Source organism: Pteropus alecto, unplaced genomic scaffold (assembly GCF_000325575.1).
Source record: "Pteropus alecto unplaced genomic scaffold, ASM32557v1 scaffold49, whole genome shotgun sequence".
Lineage (NCBI taxonomy): Eukaryota > Metazoa > Chordata > Mammalia > Chiroptera > Pteropodidae > Pteropus > Pteropus alecto.
Genome location: NW_006443131.1, coordinates 2,248,190 through 2,266,803, shown reverse-complemented (window position 1 = coordinate 2,266,803; position 18,614 = coordinate 2,248,190). Strand labels below are relative to the sequence as shown.

The window sequence follows — 18,614 nt, the reverse complement described above, 5'->3', positions numbered from 1 at the left end:
GCTAGTTCCTTGGTCTTGGCACATATATCTTAGAATAATCTCGTCTATACTTGCAGAAATCTTTTGCTGGGATTTTGCTAGGACTTGGGTTAAACCTGCATGTCAGTTCAAGGAGAACGGCATGTTTATTATAGGTCAGGTCTTTCGGTCCATGAACACGGTGTGTATAGTCCACGTATTCAGAGATCTGCTTTGTTTTTTTTCGTCGGCATTGTCCAGTTTTCAGCAGACAAGTCCTGGCACGTTTCGTTAGCTTTACACTTAAGTATTTCATTTTATTCGAGTGATTATACATTGTATTTTTATTTCTGTGTCCACTTGTTCATCGGGAGTATATAGAAATTCAGTTGATTTTTGTATATTTATCTTGTATCTTGTGACCTTGCCGGACTCACCTATTCTAGGAGGTTTTTTTGTTTGTTTGTTTTGTTTTTAGATTCTTTTGGATTTTTCTCTGTAGACAATCATGTAGTTTGCAAACAGGGTCAGTTTTATTTTTTTCCTTTCTGATCTGTAAGCCTTGTGTTACTTTTTCTTGTCTTAGCACTGGCTAGAATTTCCAGCACCCTGTTGAGTTAGTGAGACTGGACATCCTTGCCTTTCCCCTATAGAGTGGAAAGCATTCTGTCTTTCAGAGTAAAGTGAAATGTTATCTATAGTTTTTTTTTTTTTTTTTTTTAGATATTCTTTATCAAGTTGAGAAGTTCTCTGTTTCTGTTTCTGAGAGTTTTTATCATGAATGGGTGTTGTATTGATTTCCCGGACTACTGTAACAAAATATCACAAACTGGGTGGCTTAGAACAACAGAAATTTATTGTCTTACACTTCTGGAGGCTAGAAGTCCACAATCAAGGTGTCTGCAGGACAAGGCTCCCTCTGAAACCTGTGGGAGTTGTTCCTTGCCTCTTCCTAGCTTCCAGTAGTTTGCCAGGGTCTCTGACTTACGGATGCATCTTCTGTCCTCACATGGCGTTTTCCTTACGTGTCTTTACGTTGTCTTCCCTCCGTGTCTGTCTCTGTGCCCGAGTTTCCTCTTTGCATAAGAACAGGGTCATTCATATTGGGCTACGATATACCCTAGTGACCTCATTTTAACTCGAAGACCTCTCTAAAGAGCTTATTCCCAAATGAAGTCACATTCTGAGGTACTGGGGGTAGGACTTAAACATCCTTTTTGGTGTGCCCTTTGGGGAGAGGATTTATCAGTTGGAATCTTTCAAGGATTGGCTTCAGAGGTGCAACATAAATGCTCAGGAAAAGTTCGGGTCAACGTGGGCAAGAAAGTATCAAATGACATCACAAACCCTCCCAGGAGTGAAGGACGGGAGTTTTCAGATCGAAAGCAACCAATCAGCGCTCAGGATAACGAATGGGCAAATAAAAACCAACACTAAGGCACATTATAGACATATTTTAGAATACTGAGATAAAGCTTCGGAACGAGACTCCACATCGAAATGGTGTTATCGAATTCTGCAGGAAGATGACGTCCAACCCCACCCAAATCCATTCATCAAACCAGTCTAGAACGTGGGCAGAGCAAAGCCTTGTTCAGAGACATAGGATCTCAAAAGCGTATGCCCCGTGTACCTGTTCTCAGAAAGCTGCAGAGGGATGCGCTCCGAAAAAATGAAGCGATAAACCAAAAAAGACGAGTCGCTCTGGGAGCAGGAGATCCACCCAGAAGAGGGCCAGAGACTTCCCAGGTGGTGACAAAGGACTGACGATTCGTCACCAGCCAACGGCAGGATGGTGTGAGGCTGAAGGCGATGTTTGCACGAAGGAAGATGAAAAACTGGAGAGGTGTCGTGAAGAGTGTGGGAAGACAGCCAGAGGTTTCAGGAAACCCAGGTAAATGGAGGGAGGAAAAAAGCAGCGTTTAATCCCTGGGGCAAAGGCTGTATGAGAATAAAAACAATCCTAATACCTAACTTGATTCAGCAGCGATCGGTGTTTGCACAGTCACATGATAGTAGCGGAGGGTCTCAGCAGGGACCGACATGACCAGGTTTAACCAATAGATGAAAACATCGACTTCGTTGGCATGTAGCTTCATGAAGTAAAAGGAACCCAGCTTGATGAACGGTGGCGTATGTGTTCCAGCCATGTGACCTAGGTCACAGTCAAATGCAGAGTGTTTCCGCTGCCCACAAGTTTCTCTCGCGTCCCCTCCGCGGGGCCCCGGGCAGCCGCTGGCCTGCTGCCTGTCGCCTCGGATGAGTCACCTCTCCCAGGGTTTTGGTCCGTGGAGCCGCTGCACGCCGCTGTGAGCCTGGCGTGCTCCGCTCAGCAGAACGGACGCGGTCGGGGTTCATCCGGAGGGTGCGGCGTCCTGCGGCATCGGGCCGTTCCCTTCATCGCTGAGTGGTGGCCCGCTGTGCGGACATGCCCCGTTTGTCCACCCGCTCACGGGGTTTCAGTTTTAAAGGGACCCTGCAGAGCAGCTTCCAGGGCCCGGGTGGCCCAGGTCAGGATGTGTCTTGTCACACCAGCTCAGCGCTGCTTGGCGGACCCGCCAGGCATGTCCCGACCCAGGCCTCCACCTGCGTCTTCAGCCCGGAGCCTCTTCCCTCGCCGTCTGCGGGGTCCACTTTCTCCCCTCACTGAGATCTCGGTTCAGCTGTCACCCCTGTTTCCACTCTCCCCGGCCTCGTGTCTGTCCGGGGCCCTTGGGACGCCCCTCCATGGGGCACCCATTGGTGTGCTGGTCGCCTGTGAGCTCCGTGGTGGCTGTGTCTGTCTGGAACATGCACGTTTTATAAGTGTTTGTGGGGCGACTACACGTGGGCTCCGCGTCCTTTGTCACCCAGTGCCTGGCACACACAAGTGCAAGGTGTGTAACTGGGTGAGAGGAGCCGTTGCCAGTCAGCACTGTAATGTCACATTCCGCCAGGTGTGCCCTTCACGTGGCCCCAGGTACAGTTCCCTAGGGAGGGCCACGGGCCTTAAAAAGAGATGGCTGGGGTGACCGGAAGGGACCAGGGGTGTGACCATGAGTAGGCTCGGGGTTCTCAGGCTGGGGAGCCACCACCGTTCTGAGTGTGAGGTGCGGCCGGCCCCCGGGAGCTTCTTTCTGGGGTGTGCAGGGGACCGAGGGACGCCCTCTGTCCCAGAGCATACGGGCCTCTGACCTTTGTGTGCCCTCTGCCTTCTTGCCCACTGCCCAGCCTCACAGTGTAATGCTGGAGCGGGCTACCTCGCAGAACACTCGGCCAGCTGGTTCCGTGTCCCAGGACAAAGGGACGAGGTCGTTAGCAGCTGGTGCTTTATCTGGGCCCATGGGGGACGGTGACGCAGTGGCAGCAGAACTCGACCATCAGCGGCCGCCTTGGCAGAGGTCGAGATGCTGCCCTGACGTCTGTAGTGTCCAGGTGGCCACCTCTGCGTCCTACACGCATCCCGGAATTTGGGATCTGTTTCGGGGCCATGTGCCTGCATGGTGGTTGGTTGATAATCATGTAGATTTTCCTCTGAAACTTAACTTCACAAACGGTCAAAACGGGCTTGTTTCTATTTATCTCTTAAATCATTAGGGAATAACAGACCACAAATGGATTAAAATGTTTCTGTATTAATAATCATTTTTAGCTTGAAGCCGCCGCTGGTAATTGGTTCTCGGGCTGGTGTTGAGAGCTGTCTTCGCAGAGTCTCAGTGGAAAGGCACCTTCCGTGCGCTTGGCTGGGGACAGCAGCACAGTCACTTTGCTCCGCTGGTGTCCACGGGAGGCGCCGCGGGCTTCACGGGGCGGTTTGCTTGGGCCTCACCGGTTGACAGCGGGGTGCTGCCGCCACGCGGGCTCACCCCGCAGGCCGCGTCAGCCTCGCTTTGCCATGTGAAGGCTGCATCACGGTGGCCGGCGCTGTTACTCCCCCGTCCTGAGTGCAGGGCCAGGTAACCAGCCCAGACACGAGGAGCCACTCAGTTCTGGAAGCAGGAAGAAGCCCAGGCAGCCTGTCCAGAGCTGTCACACTCCAACTGCTACCATGTACCAAGCAACATCCTGAACAGATGGATGCCAGCCCGTTCACACCAGCCTGTTCACACCAGCACAGGTGTGATCCCCGGTGTAGAAGAGGAAACCCTGGGTCCTTTCTCTCCCTCCTTCCCCTCCCCCTCCCTCCCACTCATCCATCTCATCCGTCATTCAGCATATGCTGCCTGAGACCTCGATGCCCCGGGCACCTTTCCCTCGGCCCTGGGGCAACCTCAGGGGTCAAGTTGATTGTCAAAGGACAAGTGTGATGCTCATTCTCATGGTGCTATTGTCCCAGCGGGAGGGGACTTACAATCATCCAATTCATAAGGAAAACGCCAGGTGACAAGCACCAGGCGGAGGATTAAAACAGGTGAAGCGATGAAGCGTGAGAGGTGGTTCTTAGGCCTCTTTCTGAGGAGGTGACGTCTCCACTGAGATACAAACCAGCACATGCTGAGAAGACAGGAGAATGTTCCAAGCCAGGGGCACCCGCAAATGCCCCCGAGGTGTGACGTGGCAGCAGAAGGGTGGGTGGACAGGAGCCCAGTGCCCGGGAGGGCGATGCCGGTGACCTTGGCGAGCGGACCTGGAGACTGGGCTTCGCGCATAAGCTCAGTGGGAAGACGGGAGGTTTTGCTGGGGGAGTAACGCGGTCTGGTTTTTGTGAGAGATCGTGGCTGCTGGGTGGCTGGCGACTGGATTATGGGGTTCGGTGTGGCAGCAGGCGCTCTTCGGCCACTGTTGCTATGGTCCTGTGGTCAGTGGGTCATGGCGTGAGTCTGTGTGTCTGTGTGAGAACCGTGGCTGGCTGTGTCCTCGGCAGCCTGTGGTGGCCGGGAGCCCGGAGGCAGCAGGGCGGGCGGCCACAGCCCTGTAGCTGGGCTTGGGGTTTTCCAGGTGAGGACAGAGGACAGGGAAGCCAGCAGAGCTCGGCTGCAGGAGCGACTCAGCACATGGATCGATAACACGCGCACTGCCCTGCCCGAGCGACACCTGGCCTCTTCCTCCCTAGGTTGTGGGGGAGGCTTCCGGTCAAGGCTTTGCCAGAGTCCCTGGTGAGGTCTGGAGCTGCCGTCTGTCCTGCCGACTTGGTTCTCCCAGCCTCTCTTCCAGCTCTGTCCCCTGTGGCCCCTCAGCGCCGGAACTGTCCGTTTTTATTCTTCTAGGCTGCTCTCTTGACCAACGTCATCCGGCTCGCCCTCCCCACCCAGCTGAGGACCTGGGGGCTGAGATCTGGACGGTGACCTGCAGCCACCTAAGAGCCCGTTGGCATCTTCATGCAGTGAAGGCCTGTGACTCCCCGACCGTGGGCGCATCAGGCACCGTGTGCCCACGTTTTCTGCTTCAACAGCGGACACCATTCCTGATGCCAGGGGTGCCCAGATACCCTGTCTGACGCGAAGTGCCCCAGGATGAGCGGGGGCGGGTTTTCAAGGCGGCGGGTTTGCCTCGGTGGCCGCATGTGACCTGGGCGGTAGTCACTGTGTGTAGGGGGGTGGAGCTTGGCACAGCTGATCACAGGGACGAGTGATTCGTGTCCTGGCTGTGGACGGTCCCTACTGGCATCACGTGGAGGTTCCTGAAGCACCTGGCAGGCCCCCGTTGCCCCAGGATGAGCGGGGGCGGGTTTTCAAGGCGGCGGGTTTGCCTCGGTGGCCACATGTGACCTGGGCGGTAGTCACTGTGTGTAGGGGGGTGGAGCTTGGCACAGCTGATCACAGGGACGAGTGATTCGTGTCCTGGCTGTGGACAGTCCCTACTGGCATCACGTGGAGGTTCCTGGAGCACCTGGCAGGCCCCCCCCACCCCCCGTGCCCCTAGGTGGTGGTGCTGCCTTGGCTCTATGTGACGACGCATTTGTCCCCACCCTGCTCAGGGCCACTGCCGCCCTGCTGCCCCAGCCTGCCCTGCACTGTCCAGGACGGGGTTGGCCGAGCCGTCCGTCCACTCTCCCCCTTCCCTGGTTCCACTGCGCCCCTAGAGGCCCGTTCCTGGTGCTACTCCTGAGGGAAGGCCCCGGAGACCTGAGCTGGCTGGCCACATCTGCAACATCGGCATGGAGGCGGGGCTGCTGGGGACCAGTGTCGTCCCTCAGACCCCGTTCTTCTGGGCCGTGCACATCACGGAGGCTCGTGGGTGGCCCTCTTGGGCTCGCGGCCTTGTCACAGTGCCTTCCTGGGGTGTGCGTGGTGAGGCGCCAGTCACTGGTGGCATCCGGAGTGCCACATCTGAGCCCAGGCTTCAGTCCTGTTCTCCCTCCCTCCCCGGACCTTTGGTTCCTTCGGGGCAGACAGCGGTGCTGGTGCAGCGGGCGACGTCTGCAGGGCCCAGCGTGCCGCGGCGCGGGCGCTGAGGCCGCGGTGTGCGTGTGGTCCCCAGGCCCCGCAGTGCAGGACGCAGGCGCTGTTCGCCGCCCTGGCCTGGCGGAGGAGTGCCAGTCCCACCTGTGTGGCTCTGCCGTGCAGCCGAGCTCCACCTGGGTGAGCCGGGCGGGCCTGGAACAGGATGGTGCCGGGGAGCGCAGACAGAGCCTACCCGCGCGCCTCCTGCCAGCTCTGTTCTTTCCCGCTGCCCCCTCTCTCGGCATCTCTATCGCTGCCCGACCCCAGGACGGGGAGTGGAGGCGTCTCTGCTGCCCTTGGCCTTGTCCTCCGAGCCCTCCCAGGTACGACCACCCTCCTTCCCTCCCTTTCTCCCTTCCTCCTCCAGGTGCTGGGTGGCGGACGGGGTGGACACCTAGGCTGTGGTCATGTTCATCGATTCTGGCCAGTCGGCCACCATTCCCGTGCGGGCCCTGCACAGCCTGGATGGTGACGACTTCTGGAGAGAGGCGAGGCGTCCTTCTCCCCCTGCCGAGGACTTTGGGGACAGATCGACACTGTGCCTGTTTGCAGGGCCTCCGCGGCGGATGATGGGCAGCCGAGGCCCTCGGGGTGCCCTGCAGCCTCTCTCGGTTGGATCACACCCCAGTTTTTGGCATCTGCCCCCTGCAAAGCTGCCTCTTGAGTGTTAGTTTTCATACCTGGGCTCTGGGCACCCGGTGCCACCCAAGGCCAAGGCCGCCGGTGTGGGGAGCCTCCCACCCTGCTTCTGCCAGGGCCGCCCAGCGGTCACGCTTATGTACAAGTTCTGCTTAACAATGGTTGGAAAAGGATCCCGTGACAGAAGACGAGGATTTGCAAAGCCCCGGTGGGCACTGGCGCCCTGGCCGAGTCTCCCCACGTGCTGCTCCTGCAGACTCACACCTGCTGGGCCTCAGATTCCGCCTCGTGAAGCCGCCACCCCTTCTTTGCCGTGCCCTTTCTCAAGACTGGGGTTCGGTGAGCTGTGAAAGGGTGAAAGAATGCTTAGGGGGTTCAGGAGGAGAAGCAGAGCTGAAGACAGAGACCCCCCCAAGCACCCCCCAAATGCAGGCTCAAGGCCTCCTGGGAGGCTGAGGGGACTGGTGTCCAGTGGTCATGGGCACCACCCAGAGGTCGTCTTGGGTCATTGCATGAGGAGGGCCCCTGCCGTCCAGCCTGGGAGTGACAGGCCCGCCCTGGCTCGCCTCGGGAGTCGCAGGCCAGCTGAGCCTGACGCCTGATGGAGTGTTGGGGGATGGCCCGGAGTGGAGCCCCCCGCCCTGCATAGCAGCTCCCAGGCTGTCAGAGGGGCCAGAGTGTCCAACCCAGATCCGGGGGACACGCAGCTCCCCGGCGGACTTGGGGACAGCCCTGGGAGGTCAGGTGCATGGTGTTCAGCATCCTCCCTGCATGGATGAGAGCGGAAGGGACTCTGGTCTCATAGCAACCAAGTGGCGCCCTGGGCATGGAGCCTCGGTCTCCGCTGAGTGTGGCCGGCTTCCTGCACACGGAGCTGGCCCCAGGGTTTGGGGGCGGCAGGACAGCTGAGCTAGCGGAGTGAGGGCAGACCTCCTGACCCGCCTTGCGCGGGTCCAGTACATCGCAGTGGCAGCGTCCGCTTCCAGCCTCCACTCCAGCCCGAATGCGCCAGCAGAATGGGGTGGACAGTCTTCTGTCCCAGAATCTCTCATGAGAGAACAGGAAATCCCAGGTCCCTGTAATTATTTTAACCACAACAGTGCCGCCTCCTGCTCTCGCCTGCCCTGCTGGGCCCTCCCCCTCCCCTGCCCCGGGGTATCTGGTCTGGTCCTGGCGGCCCCAGGAGACTAGCAGGAACCCATCCGCAGGGGCTGGAAGCAGCAGAGCTCATTCCCAAAGCCCTGGCCCGCACTTCCGTCCCTTGTCCCTCCCGCCAGACCCAGTGCCACCAGGGTTTTGTCCTGTTGTGTTTTGCAGGCATTTTGAGTTCATGTCAGGTGATCCATCGCATTCTCAGAGGGACAATCACTGGTGCTTTGAACTTGGAGGTAATGACCCCGTGTCTCACTGGGACATTCTCCCTCCCCTCCCCTCCCGGGGTCTCAAGGGCAGGCCACCGCCAGGCCTGGGTCTGCAGATTTACAGGCATTAGAACAGCACTATGGAGGGTTGGTCAGGTGGACTGGCCGGGCATGGGGTCCCTCCCCCACGGGGCGGTCCCTCCCCCACGGGGCGGTCCCTTTCTCTTTGGGTCACGCATCCTGAAGTTTGAGGAGTTTCGGTGGCGTGGTACCATCGGCACGGGCCCCGCTCCTGTCTGGGGTCTGTGCCCTGCCCTCTCGTCTCTCGTTTGCTCTTGAGGCCTCGGGGCTGAAAAAGGCCACACTGGTGCCCAGTATTGGTTTGATTCCCATTTGCTTTTATCCTAAGCGCGCGCCTCTCGGCGGAGAGCGAAGTCTCGATTTGTCTTGAACCAAATGTAGGAAGCTTCCACGAGGTGGAAAGCCTCTGGTGGCCGTGTGTTTCTTTCCTGTCTCTCCTTAGCACCCAGAGCATGATGTAAGTTGCCCTCACGGATGCCGGAGGATGAAGGGTGAGGCTTAGTCCTCCTGGCACGCCACTGTAGAGTCAGGTGGCGAGCCTCTGACCAATGAGCCATCACCGTGGTGAATAAACGTTGGCATGTTGCACGAATTTGGGGTGACGGATTCCTGCCTAGCCACCCCTACCCGGCCCTTCGCCGCCCGGCCCGGGGTGTAGACGCACACTGAGGGGTGGGCTATCGACCCAGCAGCTCGTTTCGTTTCTCTTTGCCTTCTTAGAGGAGTGAAGAAAACTGATTCGGGATGATACGGCTTTCCTTTATGATGTGTAACTTCTTTGGAACCCTAACTTAGGGTCATAAAAAGGGTGTTAGGTTGGACCAAAAAAGTGGGGGTGTGTACAGCTCACGGGAGCTGGTGCCTCCCTTTGTGCCAGGGAGGACATGGACCCCGTTGTTTCTTTAAATAATTTTATTAGAGCCAAACTATTTAAATAATTTTATTCGTTTCATCCTTTGGTAGATGAGAAAAATACATTACAAAATACATTGCACAGAGGACACAGCTCACAGGACCCATTACTGACAACGCAGCCTACATTTCAGCCTGGGCCACAGGAACCAGGTTTCAGCTCTGCCGACGTTTGCCCCTTGGGTCCCGCTTTGTGGAACCCTCGGTGTCCGTTGGCACCCCGTTATCGCGTGGGTGTGGGCAGAGTTAGAGCAGTGTTGGGGGGCCTCCATCACCTGAAGTGGCGAGACGTTAACCCGCAAGGGAACGGGGTTGCCCCGTTAGAATGATGCGCACTCGAGCCCTCTCCCGCTCCGCGAGTCCTTTCTAAGACGAGCGTCTCCACCGGCCGCCCCTGGCCCGGCACTGAACTCATCGTCATCGTCCAGTCTGCAGGCACGGTCTGTCCTAAGAGGCTGCGTCAGCCCCGAAGCGAGCTTACCGATGGCGGGGGCAGCAGGTGCCGTGCGCGGACTTCGTGCCCGTACCTTGAAACAGCGTGTACAGACGACACAGCGCCGTGGGTCCAGCTTGGCAGACCCTCCCCCTCCCGGCCAGTTCCCAGAGCTTGGGGTAAAGACACGGGTGCATACAACCCCCTCCACAGGACCCCCCCCACAAGGAAACGGCTTGAAGGAATCCACAGTTCTCTGAACAGCTTTGCTCAGAGCTGTGCCCGTGTCCTCTGACGGGACCGCGTGACGCAAGGGAGGGGTGAGCGAAGGCACTACCTGCGAACACCCTCAGTGCACCCCAGGCCGCCTCCGGGAGGGAGGGGGGCCGGCCGACAGCGCAGCTGGCCCGGGAACGCTGCGGGCGTCCTGGAGACCCCGTCCCCACTCCGTTCACGCAGCAGCAGTGCTGTGGGCCGGTCTGTGACGCCGCCTCCTCCGCTCCTTAGAAGAGAAAATCAGTCCTGAGAATGACGGGCACCATCCAGCTGGCCGGGCTCCGCCCTCCGAAGGGCGCTGGTGGCTCCGGGGTCTTCGGAGACCTGGGGGTGGCCGGGCAGGGGCTTCGCCCACTCTTCTCTGGCTGTAGCAGCTGAGCCGCCTCTCACCTCTACCAGGGCACCCCTCCCCCACTGCCCAAGTCATTCGGGGGAGGGGCGGGAGGTGGGAAGAAGAACAGAGTCAAGACCAGCCTCTTCAAATTAACAAACTGTAATTGTTTTCCCAAAGATACATTTTTTCCATACACATCCATCATACACTGTAACCAAAAAAAGCAGTGTACATGAAATAAGAGAAAATAAATTAAAAATCCATAGCATAGGTAAGGAGGCTCTAGTCTGGAGCACAGCTGAGTTTCCAGCAATATAAGGAGGCTCGAAAGTTTCTCTTATAAGAATGCCTGCTAGCGAGGGTTCCAGCCAGGTGGTTGGTTGGTCTGTTAAGTCAGTCTTGAGTACTTGGAAACAGTTGTGTTGGTTTTTTCCTTAGCGTTTAGAATAGCCATCACTGTCCTGCAATAGGCAGAGCTATCACGTCCAGGAAAAACGAGGGAGGGAACCACAGAGGCGGCGTGAGATCCAAATACAGCATTCAAAGGTAATTGGTCCAGTGGTGCCTGGGGAGGGGGGGGGCGACACTCCGGGGTTAGCCATCTTCCTTCGGGGGTGTGTACCAGCCTGCGGAGAGACCCAAGAGGACAGTGAGGTGGAGGCGGACGCCCCCTCCCAGCCCTGACCACGGACGTCACCAGGGTTACAAGAAAGGTCCCAGGAAGAGCTTCCGGGGCCCGGAGAGCAGGTGGGCAGGCAGCCGAGCACCTGCCTACGGGAGACGAGGAGGCGGCGACGTGCCCAGCCTGACGTGGCAGAAGGGGGAGACAGGCTTTGTCACAGTGGTGGGGGGACGGGCAGTGCCACATCTACAGGTGGCACAAGCGCCGTTGCTTTCTGGGAGAAGGGGCTGTGGACGGAGCCGCCTCCAGCCCTGCCCTTGGGGACACGGGTGGTGCTGGGCCGACGGGCACAGACGGCAAAAGCAAGGCTGCTGGCCGTTCGGCTGGGAGAACCTCGGGCCGGCTCCAGTCTCACCGTTTTTTTCGTGGATCTGCACCAAGGACTTGTAGGACTGCTGTGCTCTTGTCAGACTGTATTGAGACTGGGGAGAGGAAGCCACCAAGTCAGGCCATGGCCGGCGGTGGCCTCACTGTCCCTTAGCTGCCGCCCAGACCCCCAGGAGTCCGGGCTCCCAACCCGGTGCTGCCCGCATTCGAAGCGTGTCCCGCTGGCCATCCCTCCATCCCTCGGGAGCAGTTCCGCAGCCTTCCCTTCCCAGACCTGGGCCCTCCCCAGTCCCAGCATGCCCTCAGGCAGGGCCCTGCCCCCGTTCCCGCCGTGGGTGTCCCAGGCCCGCTTGTCCGATGCCGCCAGCCCAGCGGCTCATCCCCTTGTCCCAGAAAGAAGGCAGCCTTGGTCGGCTCGTGGCCCAAGCTGCATCTGGCCCCGGCTGCTCACTTTGTTGGCTCCAAACTGCACCCGTGCCTTCCCCTTCACCAGCGTGGCACTGATCTGCATAATCACCGACTCTATCGAGTAGGCGCTGCTCCAGCCCTGGGAAGCGGGGACAAAGCAGTCAGGAGAGTCCCCGGGAACGGAACTCCTGCTCTCCGGTGAGGAGCTGCACCTGGAAGGCCCTGGCCCTCACCCCCAGAGCGGTCAGCAGGTGCGGGCCCTGCCCACGCCCGACCCACAGGGTGTGCGTGGTGAAGCCCACTGAGCCCGGCCCAGAGCCAGAGACGGGCTCACCTGTTTGGTGAGGAGTTCCATGCAGATGGCACCTCCGCCCAGGACATACCTGCGGGATGAGAGTTAGTCAGCTGTGCCTGGCCCAAGCTCCATGCCCCTCCCGCACCCCCAGTCACAGCGGCTGCCCTCTGCCCTTGCGGAGCCACTCACCCTCCGGACAGGACCGGAGACACGACCCTGACAAATGGTGGGTCAAAGGGAAAGTTGTCCTGAGTGAGAGACAGAGGCAGCGGTCAGGGCGCGTGGTCGGTGTCCTCCAGGGACTGGCAGGCGGGGGAGGCCTGAGCCGAGGGGGCCGGGACGGGGCCAGGCTCACCTTGAAGGAGAAGTTGAGGAGGATGAAGTCGGCGCCCTCCTTCTCCTTGAGGGTCTGGAGATCGCTGTGCAAAGCGCTGTCCTGGTCGACCCTAGGGAGCGAGTCGGGGCTCAGGCCGCTGGTCCCAGCTCGGGAGCCTCGGCTGGCCCCCGGCCCGCAGCAGAGGGACAAACCACTGCCCACGCCCGCTCCCCGCTCCCCGACCGCCCTGGACGTTCCCAGCACACTGGCTCCGCCTACACTCCACCTCAACTTCTTGTCCCATCCCAGAGTCTCACTCACTTGAGGAGTTTGACATTCCAGTCATACAGACTGTCATTCACCAGTTCCACTGCATAGTTTCCTGGAAAGCGGGAAGAAGACGGGCTGAGTCATGAGGATGGTCCAGGTGGGGAGCGCTGCCTCCCCAGGCCGGGAGAAAAAGTCACCAAGGCTCCAATGGACAGGTGCCAGTCTAGGCCACTGGCCCGGGGAAGGCCCCTCCTGGCCTGACAAGTTCATAGACAGTCATGTGTCCCAAAGCTGCTGGATCCCTGGCCCCTACCGGGCCCTCGTCTGTGAAAGGCGCGTGCTCGGGCCCCGCCCAGAGGCACACTCACCGCCTTTGAAGCTCTGTGACCGGTAGATGTCCCTGAGCTCCTTCATCAGCCGGTCAGTGGCCTGCACCGAGCCAGACACCGCCCCCTGTGAGCAGGCGGGGAAGACGGAAACGTGTCACTGTCCCGGGGCTTGGGAACACGCGTTCCAGACCTTAGGGGCAGGCTGGCGGCTTGCTCGAGGTTTGGGCAAGGCTTAGGTGCACCCATAACCCATCCAAAAAGGGGTCCACTCCCCAGATGGACACGCGATGGCCTGCCACCTCCCAGCCGGGGCCCTCCGACCCCTCAGCTCAGCCTCTCCCTACAAGGTACGTACATTTAAGTAATCTTGCCTCTGGTTCTTTTTAATTTTCTCTAGTATGGCCAAGTTTTCTTTTCCGATGCCATCATCTTCAGATTTCTTGCCCTCGGCTGGCTCTTCCTCTTTCATTTCATAGTGATCTAGGTCTTCTGTGTCCTGGTCGGGGGAGGGCAGAGGAGGAAAGAAACCAACACAGGCTGTGGAGGGGCCGTCGCCACCCGAGTCCCACTTGGCAAGTTAAGGAGCAGCTGAGTCTCTAGCAGCTAAGGTGCTGAGCGCCCTTTCTGTGTCTGGAATGGCTCCCACCCCGTGGCCTCCAATCTCAAGGACAAGGCACAATGTGCCTCCCAGTCTGCTCGCCCGCAGCAGTGCTATGTCAGGACCCAGGGAAAGCCGGCAGGGACTGGCCCTCCTGCTTCCCAGACCGACCCTGCTCCAGCCATCCTGAAAATCTCCCTTAGCAGCAGAAACGCTTAATTCCTAGAATGACTTTGGCCTGACACTAACTCGAAGCTCACGTTTCACCCGCTGACTGCTGTACTGGGAGTCCTCAGGCCCCAGTCTAAGGGATAAACTGGACCAGAGTCTCCTGCCCTCCAGCCCAGGGCCTGAGCCACGGACACAAAGACGAGGAAGGGGATCCAGACGGGACATGTCAAGATGGGGGGGTCTCCTGCTCTAAGTGACCGAGCAGCTTGCTGTGCGTGGGGGAGGAGCCCCACTCAGATGGGCTCCGGCAGACCTGGAGGCGTGGCCCAGTGGGCTCCCCACTGTCTAAGCGCAGTAAGTTCATGTCAGCAGTCCTGCATGTGTCTTAAGACCCTAACAAAGTCACAGGAGTTGCAGACAAGGCAAGGAAACAAGGCCACCAGAGTGACCCGCGGTAACACCAACCTAGTTACTACAGTGGCTGCCGCCGTCCACCGAATGCCCGTTCTGGGTGGGGTGCGTACAGATGCGGCGCACACAGGCTCATCTAAGGCCCAGCCACCCCACTGTTACCAGCACTCCCATCTCACAGATGAGGAAGCTGAGGTCTAGGGAGGATAATTCTCACGCCCAAAGTCATACGACTCTTAGCAGAGATGAAAAGTGAGTCAAATTCTGTTTGGCTCTGAAACGCGAGATCTTAATTGCTATATTGTATTCTGCAAAAATACCTGTTTTTAGAGAGTGTATCAGATAAAATCTAGCACTCACCACGTACTACATGAAGCATTTCACATGCAATGCCTCATTTAGCCAACCCCACTTAGGAGATGTCATAACCCCGTTTTATGAAAAAGGAACATGCAGCTTAGTGAGATCTGGTGAAGCTCCCAACTGAGACAGCTCGCGGATGCGGTGCAGCGCGGGTCTGACCGCAGGGCGTGTGGGGTCCACCGGCCGCCACCTGGCACAGCGAGCGGGCCTGCACTTCGCCGTCCCCAGGGCCTGGGTGTGGGCGCCCTGCCTCTTCTAGTGCCCGGCGGCTCCCCCGGGTCAGTGAGTCTTTTCCCTTTGGCACCTTCCTCTCCCCAGTTCTAAACTGCAGCTCTGCGCGCTGCGGGTGCTCAGTGCCGCCGCCTGCAAGAGCTTCCCGCCAGTGCCGCCCTGGGTGGCAAGCCTACCTCAGGCATCTCCTCATCTTCATCTTCTGAAGACACGTCTTCCTGTGTGCACTGCAGTGGGAGAGGGGAGAGGGGGGATCAGAGCCCCGAGGCGTCCTAGGACGCAGCCTGCGACCTGCTCCCCGCAGCCTCCAGGGCCGGAGGCCGTGTGCCTGCCCGTAACACTGGCAGCCTCTCCCCTAGTCAGGTCTGCGTGGACGTGGCAGCCTGGGAATGACTTCGCCACCAGCCCCATACTCTCCTGCCATGCGCCAAAGCACAAAAGAGAAGCAAAGTGGCTGTTTGTCTCCCACCTCAGGATTCCCAGTCCAAGTCCCCCAAGAACCCCTCCTTCACTCAGTTGTCACTAGATCGACAGCGTCTTCTTGGCTCCTAAAGGGGAACTTGAGGCCCGTGGACGTGGCAGCCTGGGAATGACTTCGCCACCAGCCCCATACTCTCCTGCCACGCGCCAAAGCACAAAAGAGAAGCAAAGTGGCTGTTCGTCTCCCACCTCAGGATTCCCAGTCCAAGTCCCCCAAGAACCCCTCCTTCACTCAGTTGTCACTAGATCGACAGCGTCTTCTTGGCTCCTAAAGGGGAACTTGAGGCCCCAGTGGCCACCACTGCTACCGGTCAGAGGCCCCTCCTCTCTACCTGAGGGGCCCCGCCCAGGAGAGGATTCTGACAGGGCTGGGGCAACTCCGGGCCCCATGTGGCTAGATCCTATCTGGAGGAGAAAAGAGGCCGAGCGTCCGGACAGGCGCGCGTGGGGCGGGGAGGACCTGCGTGGGCCGTACCGGTCAGAGGCCCCAGTGGCCACCACTGCTACTCGTCAGAGGCCCCTCCTCTCTACCTGAGGGGCCCCGGCCAGGAGAGGATTCTGACAGGGCTGGGGCGACTCCGGGCCCCATGTGGCTAGATCCTATCTGGAGGAGAAAAGAGGCCGAGCGTCCGGACAGGCGCGCGTGGGGCGGGGAGGACCTGTGTGGGGCGGGGAGGACCTGCGTGGGCCGGGCCACCCACCGCTCACCTGCTCCGCGGGCAGGGGCTGGTCCAGCATCTCTACGTCCGGGTGCTGCGGGAGGTTATAGAGCTTACAGAGGTCCGAGATGATCCTCTTCAGGTGCTGCAGCAGCTGCGGGGGGGCCACAGGGGCGTCACTGCCCCGTCCCAGCCGGACAGGTGCGCTGGAGAGCCCTCAGCTCAGACCCCGAAGTGGTGCCCTGCTCTCTAAGCCCCGGACCCCGCGGCCGGGGGAGCGGGCTTACGGCCCGGCCCGGGGCTGGTGCAGGGCCCTCGCTCTGGCTTTGGTAAGCGAGTTTCCCGAGAAGTCTGCCGCAAAGGTTCAGCCCAGCGCACCACCCACTTTCCAGACGCAGGTCCCTCTCGCGGGCAGTCTTCACGACATGGGCCTCGGGGGAAGAGAGCGCACCCCACGCCGACACCCGGCCCCTCACCAGAGTATTCCCTTTCTTTATGTCCACCAGCCTCTCCAAGACAGCAGCCAAGTTAGGGTCATCGGACTCCACCGACCAGATTGGGGGCACAGCAGGGTACGACTCCTGAGGGGAAAAGACAGGGCGAGCGGTCAAGGTGGGCGGCTCCGGGGAGAGCTGGACTTCGCCTGCCCTCTGCTCCTGCGCCGGCAGCCCCCGCACGCGCGCAGAGGCCCAGCTCGGCGGCCTGTGTCTCACCCAGGCAGGCTCCGGACTCGAGGTCCTCCCGCCCCCAGCGCTGTCCTCCAACCCCACTCCATCAGCCGAGGGAGGACTCCCCTCAGCAGCCACACTGCCGCGGGGAGAGCAGACCAGGCCGCTGCCTTTCAGCTGGGGAAGGGAGGGTCGCAACGAGACTGTACCTCCAGAACCTCAAGTGCAGGGGCAGCAGGAGCAAGTGCCGTACCCCGCTCCCAACGGACCCCCTCAGAGGCCAGGTCTCCCCACCGCTCCCTTGGGAGCCTGCCACCCTCTCCGTCCAGGCGTAGGCTGCAGGGCTCCACATAGCAGGCTGGGAGAAAGAAGCCCACGCTGCTCGCATTCCCAGCATTCCTGAGCCCCGGTGCCAAAGGCGGCCTGACCAGACTCCCCCTCTGCCCAAAGCAAGGGGCCAGTGCGGACCGAGCCCCCCTTACAGCAGCCAGAGTCTGCCTGAAGCTTCTACACTCTCCTCCTGCCAGAGACAGACAGGGGACAGCCTCTGGCAACTGCAAGGGCAGCAAGAAGGGGGCAAACCTACCCTCAAGGAACTAGCAACTTAACTCGGAACAAAATCAACCCCTGCGGTTCCCCCGCACGCCAGGGACATCGCCCACGTCCACGGGGGTCTGAGCTCTGCTCCGGCCCTGACCCTCCGTGCCAGAGAACAAACGCTCGAGCCGCTCGGGTCTCCCCCCCGGCCACACCCAGTCCTCCCGTCTCTACTTTTCTTTAGTAGGAAAAAAGGCGGCTGGGGAAATGGGAGAAGAGAGAGATGGGACGCGTGAGTTTCGGTGGGGCAGCATCCAACCCAAGCTGAGGCTCGCTCACCAAACCTTGACCTGGTTTGATGGAGGAAAGGGCGAGACGGGAACCACGGAAACCGAATCCAGGCCCCAAAGTACCACGCAATTCACAGGTCTGTCTTTCCCCAGACTGTTCCCATTTGCCGTCCCCCTGCCCGGATAGAGTACCGTCCCTTAGCTCCCTAACCAGTGCTCCGGGCAGAGAGGACACTAGCACAGCAGGTAGTAGCAGCCACTATAAAAGCTACCCCACACAGGACCAGACATTCCCGGGTGATCAGAGGCCAACCCTCTCCAGGGGACGTGTGAGGGCGGACCGGGCAGGCGACATGTAAAGGTCTCCCAGTCCAGCGAGGCTGGGATGGAATGATGTCCACGGGGGTGAGAGAGAACTGTCACTGCTCCGAAAGAGAGAGCCCTCAAACACCACCGCCATTACCAGGAAAGGCAACAAACAACCCAGGACAACTGGCGACTCAGAAGGAACAGGAGGGGAGTGGCAGACCTAGGACCAGCTAGGGTAGAAGGAGAGTTACAGGTTACACCAGAATAAAGGGGAGTCCACAGGTGAGGAAGACGGGGTCAGGGCACTGCCACCCGCCCCTTGGCAAAATTCAGAGAGCAGAGAAGGGCCGCATTAGAGGTGCCTGGGCGGGGATCCCACAGGTGGCAACGTCCTAAGTCAAAGGTACTACTACTGAGCAGGGGGCAGCACGGAAACGTGCCGAGGTCCCAGCCAAGTCCTTCCAGCTGGGTCGGGACAGAGGCCTGGCACCTTGGCACGAGCGAGGGGAAGGAAAGGGCGCTCCGAGGTGGGAAGGTGAAGTCGTGCAGTGGCCAAAACGAGCCCAAGTCCCGAACCCTGGGATGTAGGTGGGACGGTGGCAAGGGGCAGCGGAGGCGCCATATGTCGGGGTGTCCCTCACTATGAAGGCTCGATGGCAGAGATTCTGGGTGCTGGGCAGAACCCCCAGCCCCAGAAACAAGTGTAACCGGCAGAGAAGGGGCCGAGCCTCGGAAGCGGACTCGGCCTCCCAGGTCTTCCGAGACCAGAGAGCGGTGTGGGGGGACCCCGAGTCCCTGACAAGGGGCCCCAGAGAGGCGGACGCGAGGGGCTCCTCACCGTGATGTTGCAGTGGATGCGGACGGGATCCCCGGGCACCGACCCCCGAGCGGGGAGATGCGGTCCGGGCGCGGCC

At 59.7% G+C, this 18,614-nt stretch overlaps 2 protein-coding genes across 2 annotated transcripts in view; both read right to left on the bottom strand.

Moving 5' to 3' along the window:
• The window catches only part of SHE (Src homology 2 domain containing E), a 31,633-nt gene extending 29,525 nt beyond the window's left edge, over nt 1-2,108 (bottom strand). The window contains exon 1 of the mRNA XM_015598301.2: nt 1,968-2,108. Coding sequence (XP_015453787.1) covers nt 1,968-2,108 — 141 coding nt within the window. The remainder of the gene's footprint in view (nt 1-1,967) is intronic.
• An 8,391-nt stretch (nt 2,109-10,499) lies between these two features.
• On the bottom strand, nt 10,500-18,613 carry UBE2Q1 (ubiquitin conjugating enzyme E2 Q1; the record flags this gene model as incomplete). Its single annotated transcript, XM_006923561.2, has 13 exons — nt 10,500-10,982; nt 11,394-11,460; nt 11,817-11,912; nt 12,108-12,156; nt 12,258-12,316; nt 12,424-12,514; nt 12,706-12,766; nt 13,023-13,107; nt 13,339-13,479; nt 14,934-14,984; nt 15,946-16,050; nt 16,373-16,477; nt 18,539-18,613. Coding segments are annotated over 13 exons (1,017 nt in total), but the record flags the coding sequence as incomplete, so codon positions are not given.
• Between the last annotated feature and the right edge of the window lies 1 nt (nt 18,614).